This window comes from Paralichthys olivaceus, chromosome 7, assembly GCF_024713975.1.
Source record: "Paralichthys olivaceus isolate ysfri-2021 chromosome 7, ASM2471397v2, whole genome shotgun sequence".
NCBI lineage: Eukaryota > Metazoa > Chordata > Actinopteri > Pleuronectiformes > Paralichthyidae > Paralichthys > Paralichthys olivaceus.
Window position 1 is genome coordinate 15123004 of NC_091099.1, and position 19758 is coordinate 15142761.

General features: G+C 43.7%; 1 protein-coding gene across 3 annotated transcripts in view; it reads right to left on the reverse strand.

Annotated features, from left to right (window-relative positions):
* The window catches only part of syt7a (synaptotagmin VIIa), a 75573-nt gene that overhangs the window by 18502 nt on the left and 37313 nt on the right, over positions 1–19758 (reverse strand). Inside the window, exons 3-7 of one of the 3 annotated variants that reach the window (XM_069528125.1) lie at positions 14982–15061; positions 13510–13644; positions 10036–10203; positions 7388–7804; positions 3624–3755 (exon numbers count right to left, since the gene is read on the reverse strand). In XM_069528125.1, coding sequence (XP_069384226.1) covers positions 3624–3755; positions 7388–7804; positions 10036–10203; positions 13510–13644; positions 14982–15061 — 932 coding nt within the window. The other 2 variants (XM_069528126.1, XM_069528124.1) reach the window with 2 other exon arrangements.

Consider the following 19758-nt stretch of genomic DNA (forward strand, 5'->3'; position numbering starts at 1 on the left):
AAGTCTCCATCACCACCAACTCTGGTGCAGTTCAAACAGATTGTCAGCCTGCCTGACTTCATAAACAAATGGGCACACAGAACGCTTTCATCCAGCGATCTCACACGCACACACAAGGTCGCTGAAGGAGTGTGCTGAATGCCACACATTATAACACCTTCTCATGACCAGTGGGGATAAGAGTGTGTTTGTTTGGCTTGCCTTCAACTATGGCCGAGCAACAATGAAGCATAAACACTCAGCCGGAGGGAAAATGAAAGCTTCTCTGTTGTTATTTGTGCCTACATGCTGTTTTGCATCGCTCTTTCCAGAGGATGTGGAGGAAGCACTCTGATCTTCTGCTTAAGTAAAAATACCAATCGTAACAGAAAACATGATAAATTATCAGCGACATTATTGAATGATTTTAAACTGTTTAAATTAAGCTCATCAATGTGTAGGAAGCATTTAAATGTTGTTACTGATCTAAGTGGAGCTAGTTTAACTACTTTTATTCTGTGGATCCAAACTCTGGAGTTGGGCCCCTAAAGCTCCAAAGGCTCTTGAGATGAATCTGAGCTCTTGTGAGAGGATTACTGGAAAAGACATTTCCACTGAACAAATTTGAATTCCTAATAAATCATTATAACTTTCACCAGGGCGGTTTTCATCCCTGTCTGTTTGTGGTTTGTTTATTTGTAAGCAAGAATACACAAAAAATACTGAATGAATTACCACAAATCTTGGTTGAAGGATGTAGTTTGGGTACAAGAAGAATATTTTTTTCACTTTCTTTAACATTGTTTTTCATCATTTTCATTGATTTCTCAGAGAATAATTCCTTTCATTCAATCTTGATGAAAAAAAGAAAGTCAGGCATGTTTATTGAGTGCCATTCTAGTTTTCCAAATTATTTTGTAAATTTAAAATGTGGATAATTCTGCCTAATGTCTGTGAAGATTATAGGGTACATTTCTCTTTGGTGGAAATGGTCATATTATACATTGTTTACAATAGAGGGGCTTCTGATGAAACAGCTGCAAATCATTGGTTTAAACTTTAATAATATATTTTAGAAGTGAATCTATGTTTTCTAAGGCAATATCTCTACCTTCTCTCTGTTTCCCTGCACTGGCTATTGCACCACTAGAAAGCAGAGATTTGAAGTTAGCGCTGACGATGTTAACGTCTGAGAGTCTCATGAACCAGCAACATTAACTTCAGTGGCTTCGGATTGGCTAAAATAATTTGCCAGTGACATGTTGTGCTTGCAGCTCAGTTAGGTTTATATGAATTCAAAGGGTGTAACATGAGTGATGCAGGTATAGAGATGACTGATGGGCACATAAAAGACATGTTTGATGTATATGCACAGACGGCGGTGATATGACTATACACAGAGGGGCGTGGGGAGCAGGAGGTGAATGGCAGAATGGCAGAATAGCTTTGTCTGCGGCGCGGCGCAGGCTCGAGAGCCCCCGTTCAGAATGAGCAATATGCCAAGAGCGTGATTGATTAAATCATGGTCAGACATCTGTGAAGTCAGCACTAACACCACAGGGAATGATATTCTCCCGGCAAGCTTATACACCTTGCATTTTGAATACATATATGAATACAATACTGCGGACTTATAATGCTTGTTTGAGTCGCTAAATATAGCACTCAATTAAAGTGTGGCTAAATCATTCCATTATATATTTGAATTTGTAATTTATCATGAAACAAACAAAGCACCACGCTGCTCAAGTGGAATTAGTTTACAGCTCAGCAGAGGGACGGACAGGAGCGCACTAAAGGCCACAGACATTTAGAGCTTTCATTAGAGTCAAATCATTTATTTTCTCTGCTCCCCACTTCTCTGTTGTTCACAGACTGTAAACTGCCACTCATTCTGTTTTGACTGAACCAAATGAAATGAACCCCAGGTTAATCTAGAAAACACAACAGTCGACTCAATCACTGTTAATTGAGGTGAGTCCTGCTGGCCGAGTGCTGCACCGAGCAGCCTAAGGCCCCCCCCCGCCCCTCGCCGTTTCATCTAAAAGGAGGTTTCCAGGTGAACACAAATTCTGCATAAGCCAAAAAAAAATTCCACTCCTCTGTGGCTCTACAGCTTTCACGCTCATTTTTAACAATAGGGGCAGTTTTGATGTTCACAAAAGCGACATTAATACTCGAAGAATACTTTCATGCTTGTTTGTAACGCCATGCAGGAAAAGGCCACAGGATGCTCAGGGCTAAGAGACTAAAACGAGGCAGAGGAACTGAATATCTATCCAAAGTTGTTAACGTAGCATCGCTTTGAAGACTTTACACTAACTAAAGGTGCTTACTAGTTCACAGATGACAATTACTATCATGCTGAGGACCCTGTCAATGTCTCCAGCTGTGCACGTGCACCTCCATCCTGCAGCTGTGCACATCCCACTCACCACCTGCACTGTAACCGTCCCATATTCACATGTGTCAAATTGATGAAACACTAGCGACTAAGGAATAATTGGTGTGACAAATAAATCAGGATTTACTCACTCTCCTCTGCCATTTTGTTTTAAGGTGTGTGTCATATTATATATCTCCAAGTTGTCTCCAATTAGTCACAGAACCAAAGTGAGGTCAAAACGGCCTAATTGGACGGCTGAGGAAATCAAGTGTGTCGCATCTGCCTAGGGCTGGACCGAGCGCAGGATTTCACTGCGGCTGTGCGATGCAAATAAAATAAAACCCGCCATCCATGGCTGGAAACTAACAGCACCAGCACAGTGTGTTTTGAGCCGTTTGTCTCACATGATGAACCACGCTTTTTTTGTTGGTCCTAAACTATTCCACCCCCCCCCAAAAAAACTTGGTCCTATCCCAAGACCAGAATGAAAGGCAATTATTTTAGGAGATAGGTGGTTCGTGTGTAAGGTGCTTGGCAAGGAAGAGGTTTATTTTTAGCAGCATGTTTATGTAAGTGACTAACATGTTGTGGAATAATGAGGGTCTCTCTGGGCCCTCGGTGGAGCTACAGAGACGGGACTCAAGCAGCAGAGGGTGATTGAAGGAAGCTAATGAGCAGGAAGGGAAAAAAAAATAAGAGGAGAAGAAAGGAGTGGGATAATAAAAGCACGGAGATACAAAGGAAATATAACAAATACCAATGGGATGTTTCTGTAAGACAGTAGTGAGAAGACAAACAGAGATGGAAATGGGGGAGGAGAATTTCATTGTGATGGGGGGCTATTATTATCATGGACAAGAATAAAAAGACCACTGGCATGAGAAAACACTGTTTTATTTGATTGGCGGAATTTTTACCAGAATAAAGGACGGCAGGTGAGCGTTCCACCGCTGTGAATTACGAGCCCAATACTGCTTTACAGCTAACGTCCAAATTTACTCATCATCTCTTTACTCATCTCATCTTTTTTTTCCACTCGTGGATTCATAGTCAGCTCTCTTTTTATTTCTGTAACAGAGAATCGAGCTGTGAAGCTATTTCAGGTGCACAATGCACTTAAGTGCTGTGACTCACCGAAAACGCTACAAAACTACTCTCCTCTAGATTTGAAATCATCTCTTGTTTTTCTTTGATATCATTTACAACCCTGTTCTCGCTCATGCACACACAACACGCACTCTCACGAGTTATCCGGTACCTCTTCTCAGGAGGGGGCTCCTGATTGGCCGGCGGTGCTGCCTGCGCTGTTTCTTGCAGGTCAGGGATATTGGCAAAGTCATCTTGCTCGGCCACACCAATGGCCAAAGCCAGGACCACCATCTTCCCCTCACTGGCTCCCCATCCAAAAAAACATACGACAAGAGATAGAGACAGACGGAAAGAGAAAGAGGGAGAGAGAGAGAGAAAGGCGAGAGGAAGGAAAACAGATGCAAAGGAGGATAGAGGAAATTGAACGTGAAGAAGGTGTGGTGCAGGGAGGAGAGAAGAGAAGACAGGTAATTCCAGGTGAAAACGGGGACAGAAAGCAGAGGAGCTGTGGGACAATTAGAGACACGTATGAGAGTAAAACACAGGAAGCAGTAACAGAGCAAAAAGGGGGGGAATCTGCAAAACCACATTAAGAGCTGAGCAGTGTGAGCACTTTGTCCAGGGAAGGATATTAAAGTGAAAGGCCAAACGAATAAGAGCCTAATGATTTTAATGAAGTGGGGCTGTCAACAGGTGCAGGCTGTGTTCACATCACACACACAACAAATAATTAAGGGAACTGTTGGTGATTAGTTAATGATTGTTAATGGATGTGATCTTCAGCAGCCTGCACACAAGTCAAAAGTATGTACGGGCACACACACACACACACACACACACACACACACACACACACACACACACACACACACACACAGAGTAATCTATCCAGTTATTCAACCTGCCTACTGCTTTCCCTCCAGACTCACCTTTCCCATTGAACATGCCTGTCATCCTTCTCCAGAGTTAAGATTTAATTAAGCCTCATTAAGAAGATCTGGACTAATTGTTTCTATTTGAGTGACACAGTATCTTGAGGTGCACGGTGTATGTCACAGCTTTCTGGGTCACTGCTCTCGCACTCTCCGTGTCGCACTTCTCTCATTTCGTCGCCTCCTATTCAGCCACAGTTGCTCTCCAAATCCCCCCCTTTCCCCCTTCATCCCCGATCCGCTTCTCTTAATTCTCTGCCTCCTTCCCTCCTTCCTGTCACCCACACCCACGGGTCTATAGCTTAAGCCCCTGAGTGCATTACAGTCTCTCCCGCTAAGAAAATATGGTGCTGCCAGGCTGTGGAAAGATATCGGCCTAAACTTCACAATTTCATCTTTCTTACACACCGTCAAAAGCTTTTCTCACAGCACCATGAAGCCCTGTTTAATAATCTCCCTGTTATATGTCTACACCAGTCGTCTCCGAGCTTAAAGTCTGCTACGCCCACAGCCACTTCCAGATAAAAGTTCACTTATACTACAAGTGAATACGTTCATTTATAGTGGTTTAATCTACATTATATATCTTGAATGTTTATACTTCACTTGTACAAGTAAAAGGTCAATAAAGGAGTATAATAAATAAAAATGATTAATGCTGTAATTTTTGCAAAAGAAAAAGGAATAAGATAATAATAATGATAAATACAAGACATTTCAACCATTTATCTTTTACTTTTGAACTACATCAAATATTTATTGTTTCCACAGCTTCAGTCTTGTACCACTTCCCTTTAGTTCATATTAATGCAGCCTCTCATGGTAACTTCAGAAGTGACCCAAGAACTGCTCACACTGGCTGGGAATCAACGATCCGTTCAACATAACGTGACCCAGTGGATGTATTGATACTATCACTACCAGGGTTATTGGATCCCTCTCCTCCCATCTGACATTAAAAATGGGCCTCTGCACTCAGGAATATTGGTAAAACTCAATCAGTCAATGTGCCCGAGCATTAAGGAAGCACAAGTGAGAGCAGCCATAAACGACACCAGGACAAATGATTGATTTTCAAGCCAAAAAACATGAAAACTAATCTCCTGAAAGATCAATTTGGTCAAACTGCTCCAGAGGCCAGATATCTGTGTCAATGACATCAACACATTCATTGAGCAATGATTCAAACAGATAAGGGATCTGGCCAAGATTGAAATTAACTGGCTTGAACAATGGGTCCTGTCTATTGCCTGGCCACTGTGCCGTCAATCATGCCAGGTGTAGAGATGGAAATACAACAACATTGACCCCAAGCTCACATTTAAAATAGATAGGTGCTACAGTTGACAATTATGGGTGATGTTCTCCATGACCTTGGCACTTGCGTGAGCTACGTTGCTAATGCTCAGTTAGCCGGTGACATCAGTTCAGCTGTCATTATCAAACGCCCCGGAGGTTTAATGCATATAAAAAGAAAAGGGAATGGTAAGGCACTACAGTAAAATGGATTTGGTGTGAAGGGACATTAAACACATGTTGTACCTTGGCAGTGTCCTTCCTCATCCCTTCACCGTGCCCCTCTCCCCCCCATCCTCACCCCCAATGCCTCCCCCCTGCTCCACAGGCCTGCAGCGACAATATGTTGTGGACGCAATGATGCTGGTGACATAAGATCAATGCTTCAGGGTTAACACAAATCTACACACAGCTGCTTAACCCTTGTTCTTAAACTGATGCACAATGACACATGGCCTGTGTGAAGTACACATGCTGACACACATATCAGCGGATTCACTATTTACATAAAAGTAACAGTGACACTGGAAAAAAGATGCTGCAGATACCAGCCGAAATATGGATTAGGTCTGCTGGTGTCTCTGACGGAGGATGCTCAGCAGTAAATCCAGAGGACGCTTTAGAAATTATTTCATGTAATTGAGGGGGTCGGGGTAAGTATAAAATATATTGTGACTCTTCTTGACACTGGCTCATGAATATTGTGAACCAGCGCCACTGGCTCTGTCCCGTAAAGACAATCGCAGCAGACAGGCTGAATGCCATCCAAACAGATGTTGCTGTTTAGCAGAGCACACAGCGTGAACATTGAACAATTTAAGACAGAGCAGGATGGAAATAGCCCGCAATATGTCGCAGCGTCCTTGCTGATTTTCACGCACATGATGTCATTCATTCTAAAATTAGGAGAAATGCATTTTGTGACAGATTGTTCACTGAGACGCTCCGCAATTCATTTCAGCTCATTACTGTTACAGCACTGTGCATCCATACGAGGACATGCTGAAAGCTCATCGCTCACGATCAAGTTATTAAACACGAGGATCATAAAACATATAAGTATCCATATATGCATATATACACCCCCTTTAATAAACACAATAAATAATTATTAATATCGGCATGCAAGCTGGGACATCTTGATAAAATGAGATGTTGATCCATCTCCTAAACAGGCCTTAAAGACAAACAGCTTATTTACATTTATAACTCCAGCCTTATTAATATTTATAATCCATTTTTCAAATAAGGAAACCTCTGGCCTCCTCTTGTGCTCAACTTTTCATGAATGTGGACTGAACTGCAGTTCTAACTGTGTATAAAAGATCTCAATAAAAGTAGTAGAAGGATTTAACTAGAAGTTATGATGAAAGCAGTGACTACGTTTTGTGTAAGTTTAGGAACAGTCTCTGGCATCTAAGCTACACATTCACATATGCATCCGCACACACACTGCACGTGTTTGAATTTGACATTAGTAATATCCTTCCCTGGATATCAGATACCAACACATTGTAAACATCATGAACTATTTGATCATAAAACATTATAAAACATTACAGAATAAAGAAAAGTGATTCCTTAAAACAGACACACAAAATAACCAGTAGCATGTTGTATACTATAAGACACAGATAGAGACGCAGGCTTTAAGCAGGTGACACTATAAACACTAGACATAGAAAGAACAATTGTAGAGACTCACAAGAAGGACTTGACATCCAGGCCTCGATTCCGCATCTGGTCCATCATGTAATCCCAGCTGCCCGGATTGGCACGTGAGCGCCCTGCTGCTCCACCTCCCCTATAGTGAGAGGCACCTGCTCCTGCTGGGCTGCCCCGCGCACCCCGGGGACCGCCTCGCGTACCTGCACCCCCACCCTCACCACCACTGCCACCTCCCTCTCCTCGCCCAGCACCCCCGCCTCCCCCTGGCTGTCCAGGTGCAGTGTGTAATTGTCCCAAGCTCTGGGATGTGGTGGGAGGATGGGCGAGACCGGGGCCCGGCGGGTGGATGAGAGGCTGCTGAAGACTCTGCTGGCGCAAGAGCGTCCGAGGCCGGGCGGGCCCAGAGGGGATGTGCTCCAAAGTGGATGCATAGGATAGGACTGGATCCCCAAAGCTGGGAGGGCAGAGGAGCAGGGAGGAAAGAGAACGTGAAGAAGGCCACGGCCGGCAGAGGATAGGATGATGAGGAGGGGAGAAGGAGTCAGAGGTCACGGAAGAAGAAGAAGAAGAAGAAGAGGAGGATGAAGGAGAGGAGCCGTGGCAGGAGGAGGTAAGTTGGTCAGAAGTGGTGAGGAGAGAAGATGAGACAAAGAAGAGGGCGAGAGAATCCTCAGAGATGAGACAAGGTGGCACAGGACAGAGGGGAGACACAGCAGAAGAAGTCAGGTTGACATCAGGATAGAAACAGGAAAGTTCATCCAAACAGGAAGTTGATGAGGAGTAGGAGGAAGAGGAAGGAGGAGGAAGGGTGGAATTTGAGGACAAAGTGGAGAAGGAGACAGTGGGAGGAGTGGTGGGAAGTGGGGACAGGAGGAGGAGGAGAGAGAAAGAGAGCAACGTGAGGCAGCAGCAGTAACAGCAGTAGCAGAAATAACAGTAAAAGGTGCATCCTGAGTTGTCGCTGTGTGCCGTGTGCTGCGTGTGGGGCGGCGGCGAGCAGCAGTGTGCAGACTGTGAGCTTGCCCTGCGTGTCGGCTGCGTCAGATGTGTGTGCACCCTGCGTGTCTGCGTGGTCTGCGCGTGCTGTTTGCGTGCGGGTGTGTTTCGCACGGGCAGTGGTCGGATGTGCACCGTCCGAACGGGCGTGATGCGGCCGTGCGCAACGTGACTGCGTCGAAGTGTGTGGATGGAGGTTTTGATGCTCCCGGGCCTTCCTGTCGAGGGTTTTTTGGTCTGATGAGAGATCCCCATTATCTCGACTCGTCAGTCAATTTTTCCCATCTCTGATAGCCTCTCCTCCTTTTTCGTCTTTTTCGTCTTTTAAATACATGCTGCTCCTCTAGAGACATCCCGACAGCCAACCATGTCGTACAGTAGGACTCCCTCCCTCTGTCACCATTTCATTTTCCACTCCTCCTCTTTATAAATGCTGTTTAATTGGCTCAATAGCTTCTTAAAATATGTTTCAATAATCATGTCCACACAATGGTGAGTGACACTAATGTGTTCTTTATTTCTGTGTTTTCTGGGATCTTTAGTATCATCTCTTTTAAATCTTTTTTACTCCCTAAATATATCCTCCTCTCTCTCACTGTGTAACCTAGACTACCAGAATTAGGTCATGAGAGAGCTACTCACATCAGTTTACTCTGCTTTGCATTACTTCACCTATAATGCAATTTTGCAATAAGGCTTTTAGTGCGCTATCCATCATATTTAAGTGTCACAGATGAAAGGATAAAAAGGGGAATGCAGAAACAGAAAGAGTTTGTGGGCAAAACAGAAGAAAAGGGAAAAAACGAGGAGTTGCTTCACACGGCAACAGAAAGATGGAGGGAGTGATGGGAACGATAAGAACTGAGGGTGAGGATGGAGGAGAAACAGAAAATGGGGTGCGAGACACAAACACAAGAGACACAGACACTTATAGCAGCCTGAAAATAGAATCCAATTACAGACAGGGGGCAAAAAGAAAGATGAGGAGAGAAGGAGGGAATGAGGAGTGAGGTAGTGATGAGTGTAAATGTGTTGTGGAGGAAGAAATCGCAGGCACGAGGTGCCAAAGGAAGGTGCAAAAGAAATCATGGAAAACTCAACTGCCTCATTTTCAACTCGCTGAATTTACAGTGGAGCCTAAATCATGTCGTACGTCATGGTTGTGGGATACAAGCAGTCAGTGACCAACACGCAATTCACATTTCAGCCTTACTCTTAATTACAAGTCAGGCTGGCAGCATGTGACACATTATTTCAGTCAGTGTGTGAAAATGAGACTATTTCTGTTTTGCACTGTTGAAAGTGTACTCGCAGGCTGTGCAGTTCTTCACATAAATAAATCATTTTCTCCTGCAGATTGGTACAGGAGGCCACACCGTGCAGCCGGGCTGGCTGTCTGAGTGGAGCTTTGAGTCACAGTGTTACGCAGCTCCTGTAACTATTGTTATCTTCTCATGATGAGGAGAATTCACCTTTCCCCAGAGCTCATATTTTGATTTGTGCCCACACGCTCACCTCCATACCTGAGCTGCACTTTCCTGGACCTGCCTCTTACTGCTGATTCACTCACCTAATCATAGCTGAGGTACAAAACTTACCAGAGTGACATTTGCATTATAAAACATGGTGTTTATTCTGCTGCACAATCACTTAAACGTTCACTTTTTAAACGCCCAGTTCTGAACTCACTTGCTGGGTCTCAGTCCTCCAGACTGCATGTGGCCCTGGACGGTCTGCCACCTCCCGGCCTTCACTCCCTCTGTCACCATGCTCTTCACGCTGTCACTGCGATAAGGACCCCCCCCATCATCCCCATGCCCAGTTGCTGCCCCCTTCTGACCCCCTGACACTGCCCCACTAAGAGAGAGAGACAGGGTGCGGAGGTCCCACGGCGGACAGGGGGTATAGAGGAGGGAGAATAACGACAGGCAGAGGAGAAAAAGACAAGTAAAGACACGCAAAAGAGTTTGAGAAAGACAGACACAAACACACACAACACACACACAGGAAAATAGATTGAGCAACTACATGGCTAAGGAGGTGAGACAGATCAGAGTGTGTGTGTGTGTGTGTGTGTGTGTGTGTGTGTGTGTGTGTGTGTGTGTGTGTGTGTGTGTGTGTGTGTGTGTGTGTGTGTGTGTGTGTGTGTGTGGCGGGATGAGGACAGGTCTACTTTTTCAGGCACGTGGATGAAAAGGTCCAGTGTGGAGAAAGAGAGGGATGGGGGAGTGGAGAGCAGATAAGAGGAGGAAGAGGAGGAGGAGGAGAAGAAGGAGCCTGTGAAGGGTGGAAAACCAGCGAGAAGTGACTCCTTTGGCCCTGGAGGACCAGGGCAGCAGCTGCCAGCATTCACAAGCTGGCATCAGTGTGTGGACCCTGGTCACTTTGTTCTCATTTTCTCATTCATTTAAGACATTTGAGACTGGAGGTTTGCTGCTATACGAGGCAATTCACTAGAAGACTGCAGCAAAGTGCCTCACGAGCAAATAATCGACTCATTGGGAGAAGTCATCCAAAGTGACATTCAGTTCAATACAAGTGCTTCTGTTCCTGTAAGACACCGTCCCGCTCTATTTTTAGATATCATTCTGTTCACCTGGTAACTGCTTAGCATCCATAAACAGGAAGTGGTGAAATACCTGCAGAAATCATCATGAGGGCAATCTAATCATATCAACCTCCAGTGATTAACCAGTGTTCCTACTTAAGAGCAGTTGTCAACTCAGATTTCATTTATAAAAACTGGTTTTGGGTTTGAAATGTCAAGTCTGCTCTAAAAAAGCAGCGATGATCAAAAATAAAGCACAGTAGTGCCCTCTGGTGACATGACTACATTTCATTAATATGCATGGTGCTCCTGCTCCGGGAGACGCAAAAATAGGAGAAACACAGAAAGACACTGTCGCCTGGTGTGTATGCCTGAGATGGGAAGGGAGGAAGAGGAGTGGTGGTGTGGCCGGGTGCTACTCTTACATCATGTCCCTTTGAAGGTCACCTTTCACATTTAATTCTGACCAAATGACCTGACAGTGCACGTGGATAAGTCATCAATCACAACCACAGTACGGATGACACTGCCGGAGCAACGGTCAACACAGGAGTCATGGGCCTCATTTATCGAGCAGAACACAAGGTGAAAGTCTTCCCTCTTTATTTAAAAGATATCCAGACATCAAATCCTGCAGAGTAGACATACATAATCTCGGACACTTTTTTTCATCTCAAACCAATCAGATCAACAGAGTATAATATAATTGACCAAACTCAATACCTACATTTTTAGAGACAATTACGTCAATGCACGACAGCCATTTTTTCATGATTGTGTTATAACTTTCCGCTGACATTTAGCAAATTGTAAGTGAAAAATGTTAGAATTAAAACTCATTTCAAGTAAATCTCTCAACATGGAGATTGATGGTGTGAGGGAGGTAATACCTGTTTGATAGATGAGGCCCACTGTGACTGAAAGCTGCTGATCTCCAGAGGATTGTGAACAGGATAATGATTTTCCAGCTATCTGTTGACTTTAGCAACATATTATTGGTTCAAGTCAGGAGGTTGCCCCCTGTATCTGCTGGTGAAGAAAAAATATTTTCAGTGTTTTCTTATTTTAATTAAAATGCCGGCCCTTTTGATTGGCTCACCCACTCCTGATACAACTTATTTTACCATTACTGCAGTAAAAAGTTCATTTAAAAAAATCACTGAGAAACTATGAACAATAAATTACAACCTTGAGGGTTTTTTCTATTTCTATTTCTAAAAAAGATGAACTTCTACAGACACAAGCACTGGGCTCTAAAACAGAGATCAGCAGCCACCATCCTCAGGCAGAGTTTTCAGACAGTAATCCATATATCCACAGTGTTCATAAACACACCACTACCTCCTTTCTGCAGGCAATTTACCACACAGTCCACAACGGCTAGGTCTATTAAAGATGACCAGTTATTAGACAGTTTATCAGACAGATGCCTGGTAGCAGGATGTCTGAGCTCAGAGGCCTCTCGGTGCCCGCAGGGAGATAAGTATGACCTTGCAAGGGCTTTATTGGATTCAAGTGCCTATAGTGAGTAAAAAAATGACTTTTATTGCATCAGGTACAAACGCTGTATCTCTCAATGTGATTGACAGTGGATGAAGTCGGAGTGCCACAGCGTTAGTGCAGCAAATGTTAGCTATCAGGTTGATGGGGATCAGAGAGAAGCCACAGATGGATGTGAACCACAGGTGAACACTGGCACCACACTGCAACCTGGTGTTAACGGTCAACCCTCCACAACAACGACAAACTAACAAAAAAAGGCAAATTTCAGTTGATACAAGCAGAGGACAGGGAGATGCACAGGTTACAGAGAAGGCGGGTTAAAGTGTACACATGTCTTTTGGAGAGGAGGGCTATATGAGGGTTGTCCGTCTCCATGGTTACAGCCCATGGGAGAGAGGGGAGAGGTTAGAGGTCAGGAGTTAGTGGGAGCAGCAGGGCTGTAGGGAGTAGGGGGGCATGTGAACACGCGCCTCTGTGTTCATTAGAAGGTGAGGAGTAGCAGCAGAAATTAGCCTGGGGGGGCTTACAGGGCCGCGCTGCCGCTCTGCTGCACTGATAGTCAAATGGCTGTCATGGGGACGCTGTAATGTTCGTATATGACATTTTCCTGAGCAGATTATGAGTAATCATTAGTAACCATTTGTGCCCTCCAGTGTGCTAACATCGGGTGGGTTGTTATTATTGCAGTTATTCCTATTGTGAATGGGAACAGCGTTATTCAACAATAATAATAAAGTCTAGAAATGTGTTTATATTCTGCCACCGTCTGACATGTGGCTCGCTCAAAAGCCCCCCCCCGGCCACATGCCCCTCAGTAAAATTTTGTCCTAAAGAATAGAAAAACTACAAAGATTATTAAACCAGGGGATTCAATAAGATGTCTGACTTTATAACATCCATATCCAATGGTTCAATTTGATGAGTGGCTATAGTGGTGGTGACTGTAAAGCAATGAATGATGGAGTGTGGAGCGGAGAGGAGAGGAGGTCAGGGAGGAGAACAGAAAGCAGAGGAAAAAGGGGAAGAGAGGGAAGGGAGAGTGGCACTGCCCCTGCCTCGTTACAGCCCTGCTCAGGGGAAAGGTCTCTTACCAGCCTTGGACCAAGACTCACTTGAGTGTGAGGCGAGGATCTCCATATGGAGCATAGGGAGAAATGTTTAGTACGAACTCCTTGGGAGGATAGGAGCTCCACCTCTGCTGCACTGTGCTGCTGTCATTGTTATTCCAAAAGTCTCTGTCTAGATCACTGCGGCCAAAGAGAGAGACAGGTCAGAGCAACACAGCCATGGAAAACCTTGGCACCAAGCAACCAACTCGAAACAGCCGCTCCAGCTTTCAGGTGCGATGCCAGTGCTTGGTGTGAGGGAGAGATATGGTCTAAAACGGCTGCATTAAACAGGAGAGTGAAACAAAACAAATCCAGATGTGCGTGTCTATTTCTACCTGGAAAAACACCATGGTGGTTTGATTTTGAAAAATAACAAAAAAAGGCAGCCTGGAGGGAAACGGTATTCACAAAAAAGCTTTTCATAAAGCAACGTGCGGCAGCAAACATACAGAGATAGAAAAAAAGATAGGCAGCAAGAGAAGAGGAAGTCATAATCTGATGAATACATACAGCGTGTGATTACATTCTGTTCATCTAGCACAGCACCACTGACGGAACACATTCGAGTAAACATTGAGGACTCTGGGCTCCCCCGTCCTCGGCGCGGGCAGAGAGAACGCATGAAAGCATGAGACACAAGACAAAGAGATAAATCGCACAAAGTCAAAGTAGAGGAGGAGGAAAAAGGTGAGCAGAATCACTGATGTCATACAAGTCACACAGCGTTGGCCAGAGCTGTAGCACAGGGACAGAGCGGGAGAGAAAGGCAGTGCGCGGAGAGGAGCTGGAAGGTGAAATGACCAAAAGAGCACACCGATGCTGCTGGAGCCAGTGAGAAAGAAAATGCAAAAAATTAACACCCCCTCCCAAGTCAGAACACATTCACATAGGCCGTCTTTAGTGCTTCAAACCATCCGCACAGAAAATAAAAAGTAAATGTAGACATTCAAATAACAACTGAGACAACAGCAGGCTATAGAAGAGAAGAAGTGATGAGCAGGTTAACACAGGCATTTTGTGGAATAAAGTTTTGTACTTAGCATTACAAAGCTGGCATTTTCTGCTACTGACCTAAACAGTCGCTTTTCATCAGGAACAGAAAATACCTTAATCTGAGTCTGAGCCCTGGAAGAAATGTTAGATCGAAAAAATACTCCTCAACATTTACGCTCCAGCAATTTCACAAAAAAGGAACCTGCGCCGGTTTAAGCGACGCAGAGGTGCTCCTTAAGGCCTGCACTTAAGTGAGACCTATCTTACAGCCCATTAGATAAGTGCAGACCTGTCCAGCAAACAGGTAAGATAATGCAGATTTCATCTATGCTGATTAAATCAATGACCTTTCAATAAATATCTGCAGAACACGCTCCTCATTTTCCACCTTGTTTTTTGGGAAGTGTACGTGGAGGTGCTCGAGCAAATGAAGATCATTATCACCAGATTATTCTAACCCAACCAGTTACTAAGGCACTTACTTGATGGCTTTCTTCTCCCCTCGCCCACGTGCTGAGTCTGGAGTGTCTGCTGTCTCCACTCCCGGCTTATTCCTCTTCCCCTTGAGTCAAGCGGAGGGAGGGGATGACAAAGAATGAAGGGAAACAAAAGGTTAGGCCGGGTTTGTCCTTTCAAGCTGTGTTTTTGCTTTACCAATTTCCAGCGTAAATCTCTCCCCCCCATCATCTCAGGAACACTGCGACATCGGTCCTTTACCTGATAGTCACCTGATTACACTCATCAAAGTCGAATCAAACCTGCAGTGGAGAGCCATCTCTGACTGTGATTATCATTCGAACCACCCTGAAATTTACATGGCAATGGCCTCTTTAAGGTAATCTGCTGGGCACTGGAGAGAGGCCTCGAGGAAGTCCTGCAGCAGCCTGATTTCAAATAGGCAGAGCATGACCTGCTGTAACCATGGAAATAATGGCAATTTGAAGGTTTCGAAAAGTGAGATCTGCCGGGCACATTCTGCTGGAAAAGCTCATTGCAGTTGAAGGTGTTTCACATGTGTCACAATGCAGGTAATCTCTATTGACACTTTGTTATAAGTGGGACAGGGAGGGGGATCAGTCTAAAGCTGCCCCATGATACCGTGCGGGCCTCCCTGAAAGTGATGCTCCGATACCCATCGAGGATGGGCAAAGATTCTCCGGACCAGAAAATGAGGGGGAGTGAAACACACTGAGTTGTCACCGCAGATTGACTCGGACAATTGAATCTTAAGTCGGCTGAAGGGCAATTTCCTGTGGTGGGCTTTGCCTATTGGGGGCTGAGCCTGTGTCTCCGGACTGGAAATTTCTGTTTGGACTACGGTTATATACAAAATGTGCAATGACCCTGTTTCCACTCTATTCAGAAGCCAAGACAGTTTTACCACAGTTCGGGGACCCCACCTCAGGCTTGGGTCAGGTCTGGTTCTGTTTGGTTGCATGTACATGTGAGACTACATTTGGTTTATTTCCAAACATAATTAAAACAGAAATATATCTGTGTCATGTGTCCAGTACATATACAATCATATACAGCACCCACAGAAAAAGTGTACACACTGATTTGAAATAGCCTGGGAAGCTCACTACCCACAATCCTCCTCTGACACATTATCTGATTTCCTGTTGGTACAATTAACCTAACTTACCTATTAGTGACATGCTGGTTCCACCCAGTTCACTTTAAGGGGCCATGGATGACTCAGTAATAGACGTATGATAATATGACATCGAGCTGTTATTTCTATATCAATCTCATCCACTCTTGTTGCCATTTTTCTGTTGCATTATAACTATGGTTGAGTAGCTATTCAGCTATGGAAGGAGGGGACTATGCTGCCAACTAAACTCTTATTCAATCAATATTAGACCTGCAGTATTTAATATGCTCAACAAGTCAGATCTTCAAAAGTCTGGACCCAAGCTGAATTTTAAATGATAACAAATGAAGTAAAACAAAAACTAATCTGAAGTGATTCAAGGCCTTGGCTTTGGAAATTATGATGATCAAATAAAAGCCCCAATGTCTATGGAGATTGTGTAATGCTGTGTATAATTAATTACTGCATTGCGACTGTTTGAACTATGTGACCAGATGTGAAAGACACAAGACACGTTCAAATATTATAAAAGCACAAAGCTGAAAAAGGTAAAGTCAAGTTCTCTCCAAAGAAAGACTATCGTACTGGGTTGTGGGCAGGGTTTTACATTATTGACGCGTTGGGTCTTGCAGACACCAGAATGTTCGAGGTCCTTGTTTCAGTTTGAGGTCCATTCAGAATTATAGACCTGATCCGTCAGCACCGTGAACAACAGACAACGAGAAGAGGACACCAAGAACAACAGCTCTTAAAAAGGTGACAGCAAAAAGCCATCAGCCCAGCATGTACATATTTAAACGTGTCCATGTAAACACAAGCCCATGGGTGCAAGTGCTAAGCTAAAAATACAGAGAGGCAATCAGCCAGAGGATTTGTATGAGTTTCTCAGCTCTCATAAATAGCAGGAGCATATGGAAATGCAAATTGCACCACAGCTCAGTGTATATATTGAGCTTCAGAACCCTAATGGCAGACTGCTGTCGACTCCATGAGGTGCAGATGACACAGATATACTGTAATTTCAAACCACAGCCCACACCACGGGTGCTGTGGCTGTGGATATTGTTGGATCTGTCACAAAGCCAGAGTTGACAATAACACCGCTGGGCGAAAGCGATAAAGCCCACAGTGATACTGCTGCGTAAAATTGATATCCATCGCACACGAGGAAACAGAAGAACTCATCTACTGTACACACACAACTGACCTGAATTAGAAAGGTCAACAAATGAATAAACATAGATGTTACAGGAACAACTAGTTCGTATAAGAGGTATGTTTGTACTTATACACTAAATTCTAGATTAACAGTCTTTTATAAACTATCACAGAGTTACTGTATAAATTTAACACATCACAACATATCAGTATGTTCTCAGTCGACACATTATCGAGAACAGTCATAATCTTTTATAGTCAGGCTTTTGATGGCTGTTTGCTGGCAGAACAAATGAACTAACGTCACATCATTTCACACAGCATCTTGAAAAGGCAATAACACATGCAATGTGCTATTAAAGCCATAAAACTCCTGCATCCCCAAGAGGTATACTCTTACCTAAACAGGAAAATCTCTCTCTCTCTCTCTCTCTCTCTCTCTCTCTATATATATATATATATATTTACATACAATAAGCACCTTGATATATTCTGTATTCTTGCATTTCTGTGGAAGCAAAACTGACAGAACTTCTGTCAGACGAGGACGAGCTATCAAAGGAAACTCATGTATCATTCAATGCTATCGTAAAAATTTCAGGACGGTGGTGAGACACACAAGGGTGACTGAGAGTCCGGTAAAAATAGAAATCAAATTTGAAAAAAAAAAAATAGGAAAACAGACAGCAGGAGAGAAGTGAAGGACAGAGCAGGACGGCATGTGAGATAAAGAGATGAGAGGGAGGGAAGGAGGGAGGGAGGGAGGGACAGGTGTGAAAAGTGAACCGAGAGAAAGAATGAGTGACAGGAAGTCCCGGGTGGATTGTATGTGAAAACAAGGAGGGAGATTTGTACACTCCGCAATAGACATCAAATCCCAGTCATTTACGTGCACACACACACACACACACACACACACACATACACACACACACACACACACTGAGCTTCAAACCCCCCCCCCCCCCCACCACCACCACCACCTTTCCTCCAGCTCATTTACAAGAGTGAATTACAAACACTTTGCTTCTATCTTTGATGGGAGGTGTGGAGGCTACGAAATGCACAGTGATGAACAGCTCACCAGCTCTATGGACATGAGACAATGAAGAAAATCAGCTCAGTACCACCCGCCGCCACCCCCCACCCCCCATCCTCTACTCAAATACCCTTGAAACTACTTAAGTCTAATTTACACAATCTGTCTTTTTATTACACGACAAATGGTTCGGTGTGATTGCAGCATTCAGAGCTGTCTGCGATCCGAAATAGCTCCAAATGATATGATGAACAAATTATGAGACAAGCTAAAATTGCAACAAGCTTCAATTTGGACAAAAAAAACACAATCCACTTGTACTTTTTAGCAACCAAATCATGTTATAAATTAGATTATTACTGTCAAGGGTATTGTAGTGAGGGAAATAATGAAGATAAATAAATACATTACTTAAGATAAATAAATACATTACTTAAAAACTAACCAAGAATTAAGTTTTTTATTTACAATTTCAAATCTTTACATTATTAGGATTAAAAACTAGAAGGGCAGTCTGAGAGCCCATACCTCCTGCCATGGCTAAAGCCCGATCTCGCCATATCAAAGCAGTGTTTACCCTTAATCGTCTGAGGTGTAGTGTTTTGCCCCATTTATGCATTGTACTGCTGTGTGCAGCACTATTTGCTACATGCACGCACTCACGCTATCGTCTTTAATCTTTTTACCATCCATGCAGTCAGACCTCATAGTTTTAGCTGCAGTAGTTCACGTACCCACAAATGGCATGCAACGAAATTCTCTCTCTCACATGACAAGTTCTCTTTCATTTTAGTTTGCTTACTTGCATCCCTGCTACCGCTATAGATTGAATTAATTCTGTAGGAAATGCTAACAATTAAGTTAAAAAAATTCTAATCTTCGAGCCACCTCAAAATTTTATGGGTTCTTCCTTTGACCATGTCCTACTTCTTCACAAAAGTTCAAGGAAATTGGTTCATTCGTTTTTGCTTAATCCTGCTAACAAACAAACAAATGTTGATGTGATAAAAACATAACCTCCTTGGTGGAGGTAATAAATTCGTGGTGCAGTGGTGAGCATTGTTGTCTCACAGCAGGAAGGTTGTTAGTGTTCTGCCTGTGTCTGTGTGGGTTTCCTCTGGCTTCCTCCTGCAGTCCAAACACATGCTGATGGGGTTAGATTAATTGGTGACTAAATTGACCGTGTGATTGTACAATGGATGTCGGTGTATGTTGCCGCTGTGATGCGTAGGTGACCTATCCAGGGTGCTCCCCACCTCTCACCCCCATTGTCAGCTGGGATTGGATAAAGCCCCCCACAACTCTTAAAGGGTAAGCAGTATAGATAATGGATGGATGGATAAATAAACATTAAGTAAAAATAAATTCAATTCAATTTTATTTGTATAGCACCAAATCATAATATACATTATCTCAAGGCACTTTACATAGAAGGTCAAGACCTTAAAAATCTTATGAATATAGA